The 17,492-nt window shown below is 51.1% G+C and overlaps 2 protein-coding genes across 4 annotated transcripts in view; one reads left to right on the forward strand and one right to left on the reverse strand.

The window, feature by feature from the left end:
- FRMD5 (FERM domain containing 5) overlaps positions 1-5,489 on the forward strand; it is an 83,118-nt gene extending 77,629 nt beyond the window's left edge. For 2 of the 3 annotated variants that reach the window (XM_040570068.1, XM_040570070.1), the window contains one exon: positions 2,622-5,489. In XM_040570068.1, the coding sequence (XP_040426002.1) occupies positions 2,622-3,205 (584 nt within the window). In that variant the 3' untranslated portion in view covers positions 3,206-5,489. The remainder of the gene's footprint in view (positions 1-2,621) is intronic. The other variant, XM_040570071.1, reaches the window with a different exon arrangement.
- Positions 5,490-6,374: 885 nt separating this feature from the next.
- On the reverse strand, positions 6,375-16,190 carry WDR76 (WD repeat domain 76). Its single transcript, XM_040570072.1, has 13 exons — positions 16,051-16,190; positions 15,591-15,899; positions 14,821-14,913; positions 13,769-13,824; positions 12,801-12,924; positions 12,388-12,489; positions 12,242-12,285; positions 12,003-12,156; positions 10,199-10,351; positions 9,060-9,274; positions 8,356-8,508; positions 7,560-7,613; positions 6,375-6,749 (listed from the first exon to the last, which is right to left on the reverse strand). Exons 1-13 carry the CDS (start codon positions 16,117-16,119, stop codon positions 6,491-6,493), a joined length of 1,785 nt encoding a protein of 594 aa, XP_040426006.1. The 5' UTR covers positions 16,120-16,190; the 3' UTR covers positions 6,375-6,490.
- Between the last annotated feature and the right edge of the window lie 1,302 nt (positions 16,191-17,492).

Below are 17,492 nucleotides of genomic sequence, written 5' to 3' on the forward strand. Positions count from 1 at the left end.
GTAAGGTTGTGCTCAGAAATATTTAATGCAAAGGCGACCGAGACCCTGCTCCTGCCACCCCAGCCGCCGCAGGGTCTGACCTGCTGCCCTGCAGCCCTGCTGCCAAACCACTGGCACCCGCCTGGGGAACAGGGAGGGTGGTGAGGGAGAGGAGGGGACGGCCCGGAGCCTGGGAGACCCCCTGCCCGCAGGGCCCCCTCAGCAGAAGCAGTGTTTGTGCCCGTCGGGGGAGTCTGGGGCAGGCGTCCGTGTTGATTTTTGGGGCACCTCTGCTGCCCTATTAACAGTGAGTGCCCTCTCCTCGCCTCCCATGGGTGCCGTTGCAAAATGGAGAGGGCATTAAATAGCCCCACATGATAAATCACCCGGCGCCTGGCAGCTCGCACCCTGCCCTGGCAGCTGCGTTTTGTCGCTCTCACTTCAACGGGGTACCGTGAGAGCGCAGAGCCCAGAATAGCCCTGACACGCAGCCCACGGCACCAGCACTGCCTGCGTCAGCCGAGCCGCGGGCGGGCGGCCGGCCCCGCGCCCCCTCAGTCCCCGCGGGCGCCCTGTGCCACCATGGTGAAGTGCCTGGTCAAAATCAAAACCAAAGTCAGCGTCCACCTGCGGCTCATCAACCACTGCTGCCGGGAGGTGCGGGTCCGGGTGCTGGCCCTGGGGCCGCGGCTGCTGGCCCGGGCTCTGGGGGCTTTGCCTCTCCTGCCCGCTCTCCCTGGCCCCGATATTCGGCACGCACCAGGTGAGGCGGCGGGTCTGGGTGTCTGGGGGGGGTCCCACAGCCACAGCCCCAGTGGGGCACGGGATACGGGCCAGGATGTGGGGAGTGCCTAGTGTCTCCTCTGTTGGGACGTTATTACCACACACCCTCAGCAGCCCCAGTTTTGGGGCTGGTCCCGGCTTTCCCCAGGTTTCTTAGCTGTTTGTGCCGGTCCCACGGAGCAAGGAGGTGGCAGGAGCGGTTGGGCTGGGGGGAGCACCTCTCACTGAGTGGTGATCCCACCGGGGGTGCAGCGGGAGCAGCGAGGGGATGTTTGTGTGTGCTTTATGAGACACAGAGAGCAGCTGTCAGGGTGAGAAGGCGCCGGTTCCTGCGCTGCGCTTAGCGCCCTAGCTGCCCCCACACTCGGTGCCTCCGCTGGCACCCGCCTTAAGCCCGGCAGGATCCGGAGGCATCCGGGGAGGATTTACACGCGGGAGGTGGCAAAGCCCAGGGGAATGCGGGCAGGACGGCCGCTGGGCTCCTTTCCTTCACGTTTTGGCAGGGGGCATGGCCGGGGCAGCCAGGGACGCCCTGTCCCACAGAGCATCAGTGCACGGTGTCCTCCCCACCTGGGGACGTGTCCCCTGAGGCTCAAAGCGGGGCCGGCACAGCCCAGTCACCCTCAGCGGCTGCGGGGCGGCGATGGGGCTGTGCTGAGCCTGGCCAGCACCGCGCCAAGCTCCCTCCCTCGTGCAGGGGAAGCTGCAGTGGCAGCACCTCCCGCCCACTGCGGTCCCTGGGGACCTCTGCCTCTCTTGCTGTGAAAACTGCAAGAAGCAAGTGGCACTTTTGCAGGTCTTTTTGGTATTTCTGTTTTTTCTGTTACTCAGCAGAAAGAGCTCCCCCTTGCCCTGCATGCAGGGTTCAGCCTTGTAAAGGGCAGCCCTGGCTGGGCTGTAACTCTAGCTCCACCAAGCATGTGGCGGGGCACGCTGCCGTGCGGCTATTTCTGCTACTCTGTGTGTGTGTAAGAGATTTTTTTTGTAGTGCATCAATAGGACCTGGTGCTGCTGCAGCTCCCGTCCTACGTGCGGCTGCTCCCAGGGCTGGGCTTGGGGCTGGGCTCAGCCCGGAGCCACCTTGGCATTACGGAGGCCCTGCCGCGGCCCTCAGCTGGTGCTCGCCACCGGTTCCTCCCTGCGGGAAGGCTCCACATGAGCCAGAGGCTTCTCTGTGAGGCACTTGCAGTAGGACGGGAGCATAGGACGCTCTGTGCTGTTAGGTGGTGGTGTCTAGGGACGGGCACGTGGGGCTGGAGGCAGCAGGCGTTTGTCCTTCTCCAGTGCCGTGCTTCACTCCCAGCTGAAGGTTATCTGCGCTGAGAGCTGATGGCAGGGGTGCCTTTAAGCAAGCCGTGAGCAAGGGGAAGCTGTCGCCCTCCAGGCGGTTGCAGCACAGCGAAGCGGTGGTGATTGATGACAAACCCGGGCCCCTGCCAGCAGCCTGGCCGCGGTCCAGGCGAAAAGCTCGCGGCTGCTCGCAGCGGTGACAAGTCACGCGCCCGCCGGGGAGCCGCCTCTGCAGTCACAAGCAGCACAAAAAAGGTGCTGAGCGCTGCCCAGGGCTGCTGCGCAGGACCCGGACTGCTCTGCAGGTGTCAAAAAAAACCATCCACCACCAATCAAACAGTTAAAAAAAAAAAAAAAAAAAAAAAAAAAAAACACCCAAAAAATAAGTAAAAACACACAAAAGCCGAACAGGGTGCTCATGGGCTGCTCTCCCAGACATCACCCAGTGCTTTGCGCCCACCCTGTGCTGGGGACACGGGGTAGGGCTGGGGGCAGCGTGGGGCGAGCGGGTGGTGTCAGGGGGCTCCCCCGGCCCCCCAGCACCACTGAGCACTTCCCTCCCCGCCCAGGCCTGGAGTCGCTGCGTGACAGCGCCCACTCCACCCCGGTGCGCTCGGCCTCCCACGGCGACGCCTTCGTGCCCCCCGGCCGCGGCGGCCGCGCCGAGAGCAGCGAGCGGGTGGCCGTCATCGCCGACGAGAGCTACAGCCCGGCCGACAGCGTGCTGCCCACGCCGGTGGCCGAGCACAGCCTGGAGCTGATGCTGCTGTCGCGGCAGCTGAACGGGGCTCCGTGCAGCATCGAGGAGGAGAAGGAGTCGGAGGCCGGCACGCCCAGCGCGGCCGAGGCCGAGGAGCCGGGCGAGCTCCGCGCCCTGTGCCTGGGCGCCAGCGGCCGCGGCGGGACACAGGCGGAACAGGTGAATAAGTTTGTTTTAAGTGTCCTCCGTTTGCTCCTTGTGACAGTTGGACTCCTCTTTGTTTTGCTCCTTCTCCTGATCATCCTTACCGAGTCCGACCTTGACACTGCCTTTTTCCGCGATATCCGCCAGACCCCCGAGTTCGAGCAGTTCCATTACCAATACTTTTGTCCCCTCAGGCGATGGTTTGCCTGCAAAGTCCGCGCCGTGGTAAGCCTGCTCATTGACACCTGAAGGCAGGAGCCGCCACAAAACTAGCCAGGCGGACTCGGGAGAGACCTGCTGCTGTCCCCAGCGAGCGGGACCTTTGTGGCACCTTCAGCTCTTGCAATAACTCCTTCTCCCATGACCCCGAGTACAGTGCTGCCTAGGACGTTTCTTTCCAGGAGGACGAGAGGGGTAGACGCAGACCAGACACTTGTCCTTCCCTAGCCTGCTCGGCCGCTGCTTCCACCCCTTGGAGCCCGCAGAATAAGTTAAGGTTTCCGTTTTGATTTTTCACAGCCGCGTGTGTTACTTTTGGAAGTACCAAATAAAGAGAGGAATTTATTTTACTATTACCACTGATCATTGTACAAGCATCAGCCAGCGGCTGAGAGGCCAGAGATGCTGTATTACGCAGGAGCTTTAGCAATGGTGCTACTGAGTTTTAATTTAAACACTTGTGTATCGTTACGTTATCGAATCCGCCACTGTGCGCCACGCCACCGCCCACCAAGCACCGCTTTGCAGAGCGCGCTCCTTCCGAGCCGGAGCCTCCCGCGGGGCACCCCCTGGCCGGCCTCGCCCCGCGCCGGCTCCTTCTGATGCAGGCGGCCGTGGCCCTCGCCCTGCGCCACACGCGGCCTCCTGGGACTGTCTCTGCGCCATGGCCGGTCCCTGTCCGGCTGCCCACGGCACCGCGCTTCGCAGCTGTGGCTCCAGGCCCCGCGCCGGTGGGCGAGAGCTCGGCCAGCCCCGGCGCACAGCCGGGGATGGTTAGTAAGCCAGCGAGCCTCAGAAAGCTGTACTCCTTTTGTACAAACAAAGAGACTGTTTCAACGTATATTTTAACAACGAAAAGCTATTTTGTTATTGAACCTAACCGAGTCTTTTTTTACTTTACGGATTGGGTGAACGCGGTGCGCTGTACCAAGGGGCTGGAGCCGAGCGAATGGTGTAAATGTTTTTTGTAGACTGGAAGCCTAACGTCAGTTTAACGTGTTACTAGTTTTGGAATACAGAGAGGAGCTCTAATTTTATGACTTTTCTGAAGATAAAAAGGACAGAACTACCGGAGCAGAGGTAACACTGGAAAAGCCAATGGATAACCATTAGACCTATCTATTCTTAAGCAAAAATAAACAAAAAATAGCTCATTGTACTTGTGTCATAGCCGCCGGGACCTTCAGTTACCTGGGAAGCATAACAGTCTCTTACACAGGGAGCAATAAAAGCCAGTTCTGTTAAGTTTTGGACGAGAAGTTGGACGTACTCAACGCAGGGAGACCAGACGAGCGAGTTTTATTTCATCTCAGGGAGAGATTTTACGTAAGCTGGGGCCATAACTGCAGTTTTAAGCAGCCCGATTCCCGCGTTCCTGCCCGAGCAGCCCGCCAACCATCCCCGGTGGGGCCGGCCCCGGGCAGCGGCGCCCGGCACAGCGCGGTCACCGCTCACCCCGACGCCGCCCGATCACGGCCCAGCAGCCGAGGGGGTTGGCGTCCCACTGTGGCTCTGAGCAGACAGGTGAAGTCCCGAGCGCTGCCAGGAGCCGGAGGATCGGTTTTTACATGATACCCTGTTTTATGCAACATAGCGAAATTAACTCTTAGTGTAGTGTTCCTACCTCAGTCTGTAGTTAATGGTGTTTCTATGCAGTGCGTGATAGTCTCAAACTTGACATTTTTCACCCCAGGTTAAAGATGCAGTATTCCCTTGTTTCAGCTGCTGCCGTACCCGCGTGGTGTCACCTCGGCGTACCGCCTGCCCCAGCGGCCGCCCTGCTCTCAATACTTTGTACGTTAGGCACCTTCCTTTGAAAGAAACGCGATGCGTCCGAGTATTGACCTTGAAAACCTTTTCCATCAGCTTACTTTAGGATAGCTATAAATGCCAGACCTAGGTTACCTCTGCAGTGTTCACCCAGCATTTTACTGCAAAAACCACGAGAACTGGTAATTTTTCATTGTACGTTTTTCCTGTATGTTCCATATTATGTCTTGTGTTTCACTACTTGTTAGTTTTACCTGTCTTTATATTAAAATGTTGTTTCCATAGATTCTTATATCAGAAAAAAAAAATATCTCGTAATAGCATACTGCATCTTTAAGCAGTAGACGGTAAAATACCTGAAAATGTGAATTTCTTAGTTTTCATAAAAAGAAAAATCTAGAAATTAACCTTTCATGTGCCAAATACTGTAAGTTACATTTTCCTTCAAAATGTACCTTTTTCTACATACTCAATATCTTAGTTAGCATAAAATCATTGGTGCCATGAAAAGTATTTTTAAATTTAAATAAATATTTAAATATCATGAAAACCCGGAGTTGGTATGAGAGTCGTTTAGTGCTTGTGGTGTCAGTGTTCATTGCTCGAGTACAAACCGTACCCGAGCGCAAGGTGCGGGCAGAATTTGGCTGCCCCGAGAAGCCCGGGCCGGCCGCCGGGGCTCAGTGCAGCCCAGGGAGAGCCGAAAGCCGGCACTACGAAGCGAGGCCTGCACCCTGCGGGGCTGCGGCCGCGCTGGGGCCTGCAGACCAAGCGCAAAGCGCAGCGGCGCTGCCCACGCTGCAGAACTGCGGCTGGGGCTGGCAGGCTCCCTCCCTCAGGAGCTGCATCAGTGCAGGGCTGGCACGCAGCACGGGCGTACAAACCCAGCAGCCTCTCACCCGTGTTTTGCGTTCGATGTCGGCCACACGTGGCACGTGAAAGGGCAGCTCGTTGAAGGTGGAGCACTTCCCCGTGCAGGAAGGGGAGCTCGGAGCCAGCGCCCTGCAACCCATAGCCCAGGAGCTCAGCTCCGCTTCTGCGCCCACCTCGGGGCTCATCGCCGAGGGACTTCTGTGTCTGGTCACCGTGATGGCAGCCGAGGGACCTTCCCTCTGCCCCCTGCAGGAGGGACACCATGAGGCACCAGGCAGCTTCCTTACGGGCGCGTTTCACTGCAGGCAGGGACACTGCAGGCGTGCCAGCCTTGAGGTTTTCCCACAAACGCCACACGAGCTGTTAGAGAACAAACGCTGCAGGTTCTTTAACGAAAATCATTAAGCAGTGTCTCGTACATTTAGCAAGTGTTTTTTCCTTTTTTTGAAATATGACCTAAGTATTGAGGAAAAACACGTTTTGGTACAAACCACTGTAATTGACTGCAGTAGTAGGATTAGTTTTTGTTTTTAATTAAAGAAGAAAATGCCAAAGCTAGTTTAGAAAACTTATTTTAGAGTTAAAAATACACTTTTGTCCTGAGAGAATGCAATTAGCTTAAGAACTGCTTAATAAAAATTAAACATATCATGCAAAAAAACACAACAGCATTTATTGTTCTTTGAACACATGAAGGCGACCACTGGAGTTGCCGCCCACTAAGATGTTCTTACTGGGATGAACAACATTAATGGAGCACACCGAGCCCAAGTAATCAACGTTATAAAAAGAGTGCAACAATTTTCCAGTATCTTGGTAGACTTTTATCTGTCTCGGCCGTGCCATACTGCCCACCACAAAGCAGTCTTCTTGTTTAGGGTCCCATATCGCTCTGAACCTAGTTAACCAGCGTCCTGTGTTATTGTTATGCCTTCAGAGAAACAAATAGGAAGAAAGAGAGAGAAATATTCTTATTGAATTCAGTACCATCATTTACATCATATTTGCTCAAACCCATCTCCCTGCCTCCTCAGCCAGCACCACTTTCAAACACTGCACAGATCCATTCAGGGCATCGCTGTCCTGTGACGGGTGGGACATGACAAAGAAACGTAAGGGAGCAAGAGAAACCAAGCGATACCTTGACACGAATGATTATTTGTCAGAGTAGTTAGACTTACAGCTGCACATTGTAGGGAAAATTGGCTAACAATGCATCAAGCCTGTCGATAAACTGCAAATTAAGAATTTTCAGGCCAGTTGCTGACCAGTGCCCTAGTGAGGCAAGCCTGACAATTCTTCCTTCCGGAGAACAAACCTATTCTGCAAGTGTTGAGACTCTACTCAGGAACATGTTCCTCACCGTTAAGAAGTAACCTTTGATATTAAAGCCAAAAACAACAAATAAAACAACAACAACAACAAAAAAACGCATAAAGAAAAAGCATTCTGAAACAAAACATTTCAGAAGTCACAAAAAGGTCTGCTCCCGGTACACAGGAGACATTAAAGCTTTCCTGCAGACTTCACGGACTCAAGAGCAGGCTGTGTTCCAGCCTTGCCTTACGAACAAAGCCACCGCAGGCAACCTAGAGGACCAGGGCAAGTTCTCAGGCCAGGAGAGCTCCGCGGCCGTGCCCCTGCAGCAGCTGCTAAGTGCACCGCGCTGCAACCTCTCCTTGCTGTCACTCCCACAATTGCTGCTGAGGGCCAACTCTTCAGCCCCACACGTTCAGCTTACCTGACAGTGCTGAGAACTGCAACAGTAGACGATAAAGAGCTGGTGTCGTAGACCCTTTAAAATGAATTAGAGTGTTAATAAGAGTAACGTGTTAGAAAAGGCAGCCCTTTCCTCATAAAGCACTTTGCACTGATCAGCTTGGCCCAGACCAGGCAAGACTGGAATACAGCGACAAAGAACACAGCTGTGTTCTGGGATACGAGCGCTAACATCCCAACTGCGATTTTCAAATACTTTTAAAATGGATTTGCTTTTAGCTAGAATTGAAGGTCATCCTTTCTCAAAGTCATTAGAAGGGTAGAACAACAGAGGCTTGCTACAACAAATGAAAGCTTTCTCTAGCCTGGGATCTTGTCTATTTAGTCACTGCACAAAAAGGATGCCCAGGGAAAAAAAATGCAAGAGAAGGGAAATGCAGACACTGCTAACAGCTTCCAGTGTCAGGACTTCCTCAGCCAGGTGTGAGCTCGATTGACTGAGAAACCATCAACAGCAATCCCGGGCTCTCCTTCACCCCCTGTAAATCTTTAGGATCCCCAGCGGCCTGGGGAAAGTTCAACAAACTGCTGAGTGAAGACTAGCAGCACCTGCAGGTTTTCCTGTTCATTGTTAAATATTCTTCAGGAAAATAACAAATTTTAAAAAATTAAAAACCATGCAGCATTAAAATTGCCTAGGCAAAAAAAAAAACAAATCAAAACAGGATGCTTTCAATGACAGGTAACGAAGGCAGGAAACAACAAACTCTATCAATTGGTATTCTCCATAATGTTTATTCTTTCCCACACAGTCTTACCTCAGTTTATCATCAGCACACACTGTCACAACTCTGTTGCCAGTTACAGGTGAGAAGTATGCAGAAGCAACACTTTTTGTGTGTCCATTAAGAGAGCTCACAGGCTTGTTCCCATCAGACTTCAGGTATCGAACATCAAAGATACGAACATCCCTGTAACACACCACACAGAGCACTTTACCAGGTGGCAGTTAAATAACCAGTGGTTTTATTTTCCATTTACCAAAAAAGGCTCAAAAGACTGCCACACATTTTACATGAACTGCGTTTAGAACTTTACTTCAGCAATGCATATCAACAACTACAACAGCGAGTGGCTCTACAGGATTTTGTGAGCACCAAAACCACCCCAAACAAACAGCACAGTAAAACACCTCTCCACTGGGATCTCTCAAAAAAACAAAAACAAACAAAAAACAACAACAAACCACCAAAACACAGCGACTCCAAAGCCTATTTGAAAGGTGAAGATAAGTCAAATTATATTAAGTTTTAAACTCTGCTAAGAACTAAAAACTTGTTTTCTTAAAAAACAAAACAAAACAAAACAAAAAAACAGACTATGTACTGAGACTGAGAACCTGCCTCCCTCCCTGACAGCTGGTCCCACTCTCCAAACCTGCCACTTATAGCTGACGTCAAACACCGATGCAAAGGGAACATTTCATACACACAATAACTGCAGTTCATGTTGAGCTACATACACGGAGCCAGCAGCAATGAAATACTGTTTATTCACTGGGTGAACATGGACTGTCCTCGTTATTTTGAAGCCAATGTTAGCAGAAAGCTCTAAAGATGTTCCTGGGGTCCGTCTGTCCACAACAGCGACGCTGCCATCCCAGTATCCTACTATTGCAGTAGAGGCGTTATCTTCCAAAAAATCAAAGGAGGATAAGTTTTCTTCACTTCTGCATATCTGCATATAGAAAAGGTCAAATGAAACTGAAATTATTCAACTAAATACACGTTCGCAATACCCAAAACACTGTGGGCATTTTTGCTTTTTAAATATACTAAAAATACTAACTAATACTACCTAACCTGATGACTCCAGCCTTAGCTATCCATTTAGGGAACCTTTCTGTTAAACTAGTATCCTTATTACAGCGTATATAATTAGCCATCCAAACCAACCTGACAACAGCATGTTGTGAATTCTCTGTTAAAACTCTTACAAGACCCTGTCGCCTCTGTGTTCCTGTAATCCAACAACTGTTATCGTGAGCGAGGACTAATGATTGCGCCCCGTTCTCCAGTGCTGCAGAAACCTTTTCATCGTGTGCGGACATGTGAATTAGGCTTCCTGTAATTTGGGAGATGTGTCGGGACGCCACGCCATCCTACTGCACAGCAGCTTCCCCTCAAAGCAGCGATTAGCCCCAAGTACAATAACACTGCAGGAGCTTTCCACGTTCCAGCTCTGGCTGGGTGTGCAGACACTCTCCCCGTTAACAGCTGCATTCCCAACGGCAGCACTACTCCCTGAGGTATCACAAGATTCTTTAAACCACTCATTTCCTACCTCTAAATAGTACTGGTTTTGGAAAGAGGCGCATACTGCCTAAGTAAGGAGGTAGGAAACTAAATTCAATATAAAATTGCAACTGCCTCACCCACAAGTTGGGAGTGACCAACTTGTTACCAAGTTTTATTGACAGGGAAGCATCTCCATACTTCCATGGTAGTTAGAGGTTCCTTCATGTGCCCTTGTGGAAATTGAAAGTTAAAATTTCATGCTAGCAACCATCAAACAGTAACTCGGGTGCAATGACACTAAAACTTGGCAGCACACACTACGACATTTCTACGGAGTCTGCAGCACAAGCGAGGGAGCCCTCACCTCATCAAAGATCGCCCTAGTAACGTCACCGCATCGTAGAACATCGTGGCTTAGGGACAGCAAATGAGCAGGGTTAGATGGAGAGAAGTGCATGCAGTTGACCGAGTAGTTGTGTGGAGTGAAGACATGTGCTCCTTCTTCAGTCTTACAGTCCTGAAAAACAAAAGCGAGTCGACGGACACATACAGATCATTATTTCCATTAATTCATTCTTCCTATTAATTACCGCAACTTTCAGAGTAAAGTCTCTTTTTCAAACGCTGTCTTCCTGCATAGCTGTATGGAGGAGGCAGCAGGTGCTTGGTGAGGGGAGGCACAGTGCAGGCAGCAAGGCAGCCAGGCTGCTTTGGGGCACAGCTTGCCCAGGCTAACGTCTCACTGGGACTGAGGGAGTTTCAGCTTAGCAAGGAAGAGGGAACCGTCCTCACGTGCACTGTTCAGCACACTGCTGACAGGCTTGGGCCTCCCTCCAGTACCAATTTCACCACTATACAAGTAATTTAACTCAAAAGAGCGCCAAGTTACCACGGAACCCCTTGCTGAGTATGCTGATACATGCATATGCTTTTAACAGCAGAACATGGACATGCTAAGCTGCTTACAGCTCAAGCTAAACTACATTCACCCAAACTGAATGTAAAGCACCATCTCCTGTATCTTCTCTTCAAACCTTGGTATCCTTCCAGCTCTGATCATTTAAAAGAAACCAAGCGCTCATTTTGGAACAAGTCATTCCACACAGACTACTCCCGACTTGGTAAAGTCCAACTCCCTTCATGAAGGGGAAAAAAAGAAAAAAGAAAAAAGGAAATCACGAGGGAAGACAGTAATTTTAACATTTCTAGGCTTGCACGTGAAATGTCTTTGCAAGGTCACAAAGGAAGCCTGTGGCATTCAGAAACCTCAACCAGATCATGCTTCTCAATAGGAAGCAGCAGCAGCTCTGCAGTCTCAGCTTTCCACGCTGCACTTTAAACATCTTTACAATTGAGCCGAGTCTCATAGCTGAAGCTAGTCAATCAATTTCCTGAAGCTGTCAAAGTTGAAATGACTCAAGAGAAACTCCACAGAAAAGGTTAATAGCATTGCAAACAACGAAAAGAAAATCTGTATGTGTGCAAACGTCAAGCAGCTGGTTTAGATGATGTGGGATCAGAGAAGAGGGTGGGAGGGAGGCTAGAAAGGTGTAAGTCATGGGCATGAACAAAGATTCTTGCTGCAGGAATAATTAAGGCAATTCAAAATCCATAATGAGGCTATCTGCAAAGCCCTCAGCAGTTTTCAAATTCCCAAATGCTAAGCTATTTTTCAGAAGCAATGTGTGTAAATATGTGTCAGCATATACTAGTACAGCCAGTTTTATTTCTGCTATCTGGAAACACAGCGACCCACTGCATCTACCCAAAATTTATATAAAAACCCAAATACTTGAGCATCCATCTACCCTCACTCTCCAAAACCTAAGTATTGTATTGCTAACGGGGTACTGTAACTAGATCCCGAATCTTTCAGCTGTGAGTTGTAATTTTAACCCTCACTGGGTTTCAGCTAGTGATCCATTTTCTTCCTCTCTCCTCCCTAAAATTACCAGTTTCTTCCCATAAAACCAGGGCTTGCGAAGGACCAGACTTTTCGAACAACTGCAGTGAGCCTCAAATTAACAGACACCCTGGTGTTATCTGCAAAAAATAACGACTGCAAAACACCTTTTCAAGCCAAGAAAAGGACACTCCAGCCTGTGCCCCACCCGCACCCATCCCGCCACAGACACTTCTGCCAGGCGAGGAGCACGCAGAGGACTTACGACGTTCCAGAGGCCGATCTGCCCGTACTTGTCTCCAGCTGCCACAAAGATGATGCTTTCAGAAGGATGGATGGCCACAGAACATACTCGATTTTTCACAACCTTCTTGACATTATCTTCGCTGAGGACCATACTGTTCAGGCTGTATTGGTATCTAGAGAATATCATTAAAATATGAGCTATGAAAGAGAAGAAAGAACTAGACAAGATCCAGTTTTTAGCTGCTGCCTTCAGATTACCTCTTCATGTCACACGTATGCTTTTCGGTATCATTGGGTTTCGTCTACAGATTGAAAGGAAAAGAAGTTATAATATCAGAATTAGACTACTTCAAAGTCAAATTAATTTATGTAATCTAAAAATCATTAATTATAGCTAGTAATACCTCGCTTATTTTCATCCATGTAGCCAGAAAATCCTCTGTCAATTTGCTGTTCTCCACCTGATTTTCTGGAACCATTGGCAGAGGTCCGGCTGGAACCTGAGGCTGTGGAATGACATTAGCAATTTTCGTAACTCAAATCAACTAAAACTATGAATAAGGTGAAGTGTAATTTTCTGTACACCAGATATTCTGAGAACACATCCACTCTAATTCCACAAACATTTCAAAAAAAAAAAAAGATTTTACCTCAAGAATTTACTTCGTTATTGACAATAACACACCCTCCCGAATGTCTGAAGGTTTTTACAATAAGCTTAGCAATGGCAAGTGTTATGAATCTACTTCACTATAGCACCTTTTTTGTAATGCTTCTGTGCATATGCACAGGCTTCTCTAACCCGTCCCCATCTTACATATTCCTCCTCTGCTCCTGGCTGGGCAGGCAGCTCCAGCACTGGGGTTCCTGACGGCTCTACTTTTTGCAGGCGCATAGATCTTCGACGTACTGTTTCATCTTCTGCCTTCTTAGGCTTAGGTCTACAACACGTAAAACATTTCAAAAATTAGCAGAGTTAGATAACGTAAGCCCTTGGCATTTAAGTAAAACACTACGGAATAGGTTCTTATCTGCAGCTCTGACACCTCAATGTTCTGATCGACTTTAGGAGCATTGCGATTACTTTTTCTTTCAGCGATTGCAGCAACAAAAAGAGCAGTTAGCAATGCACACATATACTGATGACATTTATGTTTCCCTTGTAATACATCCTGCCACTGTTGCTTTTCTTCCCCACCCTCATTTATAATTCATCCTTCCACTCATTGATCTAGTCACCTTTTTCTCTCCTTTCCTTGCTTATCTTACTCTCTATTTTGCATTTCAGCTCATTTTTCGGCTTTGCCTAACACTGCTTTGGCACTGCCAAATGTCTTTTCTTCAACAATTGTTTATCCTATCCCTTGCATCTGTTTCTACCCCCAAACCCTTTCTTTCCCATGCCTTTTCCCATCATTTGTTCTCATCATTTAACATTTCTTTCTTTAGCCATCATGCAGAAATATCACAAGTGGAAAAAAAAAACAACACAAATTACCTTAATACAAATATCATAAAAATAGCAAGTTCTGTAATTTGATGAAAAGGGTATTAATACTAGCATTTTCTTTCCATAGGATGGCAGAGGAGAGCCACTACCTAGAGGAGCTACCTATCTACAAATTCATACAGCTTAGGATAATCAGTTATGCAGATTCAGCTTTGGAGAGTGACTCATCATTAGCTCTCCCTCTTGCTGATATCTGCTATGTGCAGATGGTAGCGCTAAAACAGTTAACACTCAATGAAGGAACAATGATACGAGTCTCATACGCAGTTGTTTACCTTTTAGTGACATTAGATTGTCTTTTAGTCGCAATTTTGTGAAGTCTTGCAGCTGACTTAAAAAGAAAAAATAAAAGATTAAAAATATATCTAACAAGCATAAAAGGTCAACCTGTATAACGGCTGCAAGGCTGCAGTAAACTATATTGTAATTGCTCATAACAGTAACAAAACGGGACTGTTAAATATCAGACTCTTTTTCCCGCTTTGCACTGGTCTTCTGCGTACCCGCAAGAACTCCCCCATTTCTGCAAATGGTGCAATGGGGCACAGCAGAGCCTGAACGCTCTGTAGGCATTTCTTCCCAAAACAAGATTATTCCAAATGTTGTGCACCAGACACAGAAAGACATTTAAAGCAGAAAACGGAACCACAGAGGCCTAGGTTCACAAGGTTTTCGTCATCACGTTTTGAAGATGTGCATTCAGTTCATTCAGACTGCAGGAAAGCTTAGCCACGTCCAGCCCACCGGCAGGACCACTGCCCCTCCACTCCTCCAGCCCAGCAGCACGACCCCTGGCGCGCACGGTTCCAGGCGCTGCTGGGGCTGGGCACCCCACGGCCAGGGCCACCCTAGGTGATGGCTCTGGCCTTCATCCTGCAGGCAGCGCTGTGACTGCAGGCAGACCTGCGTTTGCTGACCTCTCTGAGGGTAACTGGAAGAAAAGGAGTTATTTTTACTCAAGCTGCAGTCTTAGTGGTAAGGAAGGAGTCTCACTGCCTCCCAGACAGGCCCAGCTGCAGCAGTGTGCTCGACTGCCCCCAGGCTGGTGCTCACCTGGCCCTGCCGGGAACAGGGCACCAAGGGGATTTTGCTCACCCAGCTCTCCGTAATGTCACCTAATGGCCTCCCCTCCTTGGAGGGAGCTAACTAGCAACACGAAGTGCCAACGTTTAATCCAGTCAGGGCAGTGCTGATGCCCTCTCCTGACGCCCCTGGTGCTATCAGGGCAGGGTTTCACAACGAGAGGGGCGGCAGGCTGCTTCTTGGGGCATGAGTGTCCTTACGGTCAGGAGGGAGCAGAGTGGCACTAGGTAGGATCTACACAAACCTCGTGCAGCTTTAAGGCAGCGAAGAATTTCGCATTTTCTGTAATGTTCTTTAGTCTTTTCCTTTCATAAGCTGATAACTGCGGGTATCCATCCTACAAAAAGAAAAGCGAGACAGACCTCAGCATAGTTACATGGCACGCCAGAGGTGGCCCAGGCTTCTGGGCCGTGAGCCTCTAAGTTGATTGTCCGGACTGTCCAGAAGTGATTTGATGTACTTTTAAACAAACAAAAGGCACGCTTACTGGGGTGATCCCCTACCGATGCCAGTCTATAGAGGTACTAGCATGTGTTACAACACCGACTGCTAGCATCGGTTCTGCAAGAGGGACCAGCTCATCAGAATCTTCCTACAACTGAACCAAAACTGGAGCGAAACAACAAGCAACTTATGACTTAGCAATACGGCAAATGTGGCACCTGAACACAACACAGCTCTGCTCCGTTTTGTCTTTTAGAGGAAAAGGCGGCCCAGGCAAATTGAAAATGGTGATTTAAACACGAACGAGCACTGACAAAACTTTTGTATCTCATCTCCGTACCCGGCCACAGAGCTCCCCGGGAAGTGGTTATGGCCCACGGGAAGGCGCTGGTGGTTTTGGCACCGGGCTGCACAGCCTGCGGCCGGCAGCGGGACTTTTCTCACCCCTCAGACGTTCCGAAGGGGGTAAAACGAGGTCTGCCGAGGCCCTAAGAGGGAAAACGCTCCCGCAAAGAGGCGAAACGCCCCCGGCTTCGCCTTCCCGGGCCCCGCGGGGCGCCCGCCGCTCACCTGCGCCGCTCCTCCGCCGTCGCTGCCGTCGCTCTCCGCGTCCCAGCCGCCCTCCGAGCCGCTGCCGGCGGGGGATGCGGCGGGGGCCGGGCTGGGCGGGCTGCCGGGGGGCGTCCCGGGGGGTTCGGCGCGGAGCCTCTTCCCCGCCGCCTCCCCGCCGTAGGCGCCCAGCAGCCGCTTCTGGGGCATCCGCCGGCAAGCCACGGAGAGCGGCGTGAGCAGCACCCGCAGCTGCCTCCCCGGCCCCGCTCGGCGCTCGCCCTGCTCCGGGCCTCGCCGCGGCTCGGCGCCGCCGGTCGGGGTGCGCTCCTGAGGGGACGAACAGAGAACGGTGAGCAGGCCCCGCCGCCAGCCGCCCTCCTCACGGCGCCCGGGCCGCTCCCCCATCCCCCCCCCGGTACCCCCCAGCCCCTCGCCCCGCTCCCCGTTGCCCCAGCCCCTCGCCCCCCCAGCCCCGGACCTGCTCCCGCTGCTGGCTGAACGGCGATAGCCCCTCACGAACCGCCGACCTGCGCTCTGAAAGCGCCATGGCTGGGCTGGGCTGGGCTGAGCCGGGGGCCGCCCCTCACGGAGGGGGGAGGCGGGAGGCCGGAAGCGGCGGCGCGAGGCCGCCGCTTCCGGCCTCCCGCCTCCCCCCTCCGTGAGGGGCGGCCCCCGGCGCGTGTGGGGGTGTTCCACCAGCACCGGGGGGCTCGAGCGGGGCTGTGGGTGCACCAGGAGGGAGGGATGTCATCCAGAGGGAGCTGGGCAGGGCGGGGAAGGGGGCCTGCGTGAACAGAATGAGGTTCGACATGGCTGAGGGGAAGGTGGTGCGGCCGGGCTGCGGGAATCGTGCTCTGCCTTCCTCGTGAGGCCCCGGCTGGAGTGCTGCGGGCAGGTGTGGGGACCCCGGCACGAGAAGGACGTGGGGCTGTTAGAGTGGGTCCAGAGGGGGGCCGCGAAGATGATGAGAGGCTGGAGTGCCTCTCTTGGGTGGATGACTGAGGGAGCTGGGGCTGGTGAGGCTGGAGAAGACGACCAAGGAGGCCTTACAGCAGCCTTACAGTACCTAAAAGTGGCTCTGAAAAAAAATAGAGCAACTTTTTGCACAGTCATATAATGAGAGGACAAGGTGGAATGTTTTTTTTAAAAAAAAAAAAAAAACAAAAACGGGGGAGATTTAGATTAGAGGTTAGGAGGAAACTCTTCACTCAGAGGGTGGTGGGGCACTGGAACAGGCTGCTCAGAGAGGTTGTGGATGCCCCATCCCTGGAGGTGTTCAAGGCCACGTTGGATGGGTGGCCTGATCTAGTGGGTGGTATCTCTGTCCACACAGGGCAGGGGGGTTGGAATGAGATAATCTCTAAGGTCCCTTCCAACCTGTGCTGTTCTATGATTCCAGTCCACATGGGCACCTAGCACTTGGTGGCCCAGGACTGATGCATGAGATCAAAATCTTTGCTGGACAGCAAAGAGAAGTGATTAATTATACTCTACAGCTTTATGTTGCAGCTTGGCATGTTCAGGATAGAAAAAGTGTACTTTTTTTTTTTTTTTTTTTAAAAACAGTGAGGTTAATTGAAACAGCCTTGAGCACACTTCAGACTCACAGGATGGGTTATATAAAGTACTTGCTATCAGACTCCTTGCTCAGCAACAGCTGATGGAATCCTTTGCTGCAGTCAAGCAAAAAAACAGTTGATTTTGCCCCTGCAGTGTCAGGCATGTCATTGAAATGCACATGTAGAAACAGATACACATCTAAACTCCTCCTGAACTTATCAGGGCTGCCTTATGTAAGGCAGGAAGGTAAAAGAAGGGCATGTCAAATGCCCTTATCACAGCCATGATGATCACACAGCTCCACACTGTAAAAACAAACAGGATGACTAAAAGAGCATACCTAGGACAGCACTTGGCGCT

The sequence above is a fragment of the Cygnus olor genome, chromosome 11 (genome assembly GCF_009769625.2).
Source record: "Cygnus olor isolate bCygOlo1 chromosome 11, bCygOlo1.pri.v2, whole genome shotgun sequence".
Lineage (NCBI taxonomy): Eukaryota > Metazoa > Chordata > Aves > Anseriformes > Anatidae > Cygnus > Cygnus olor.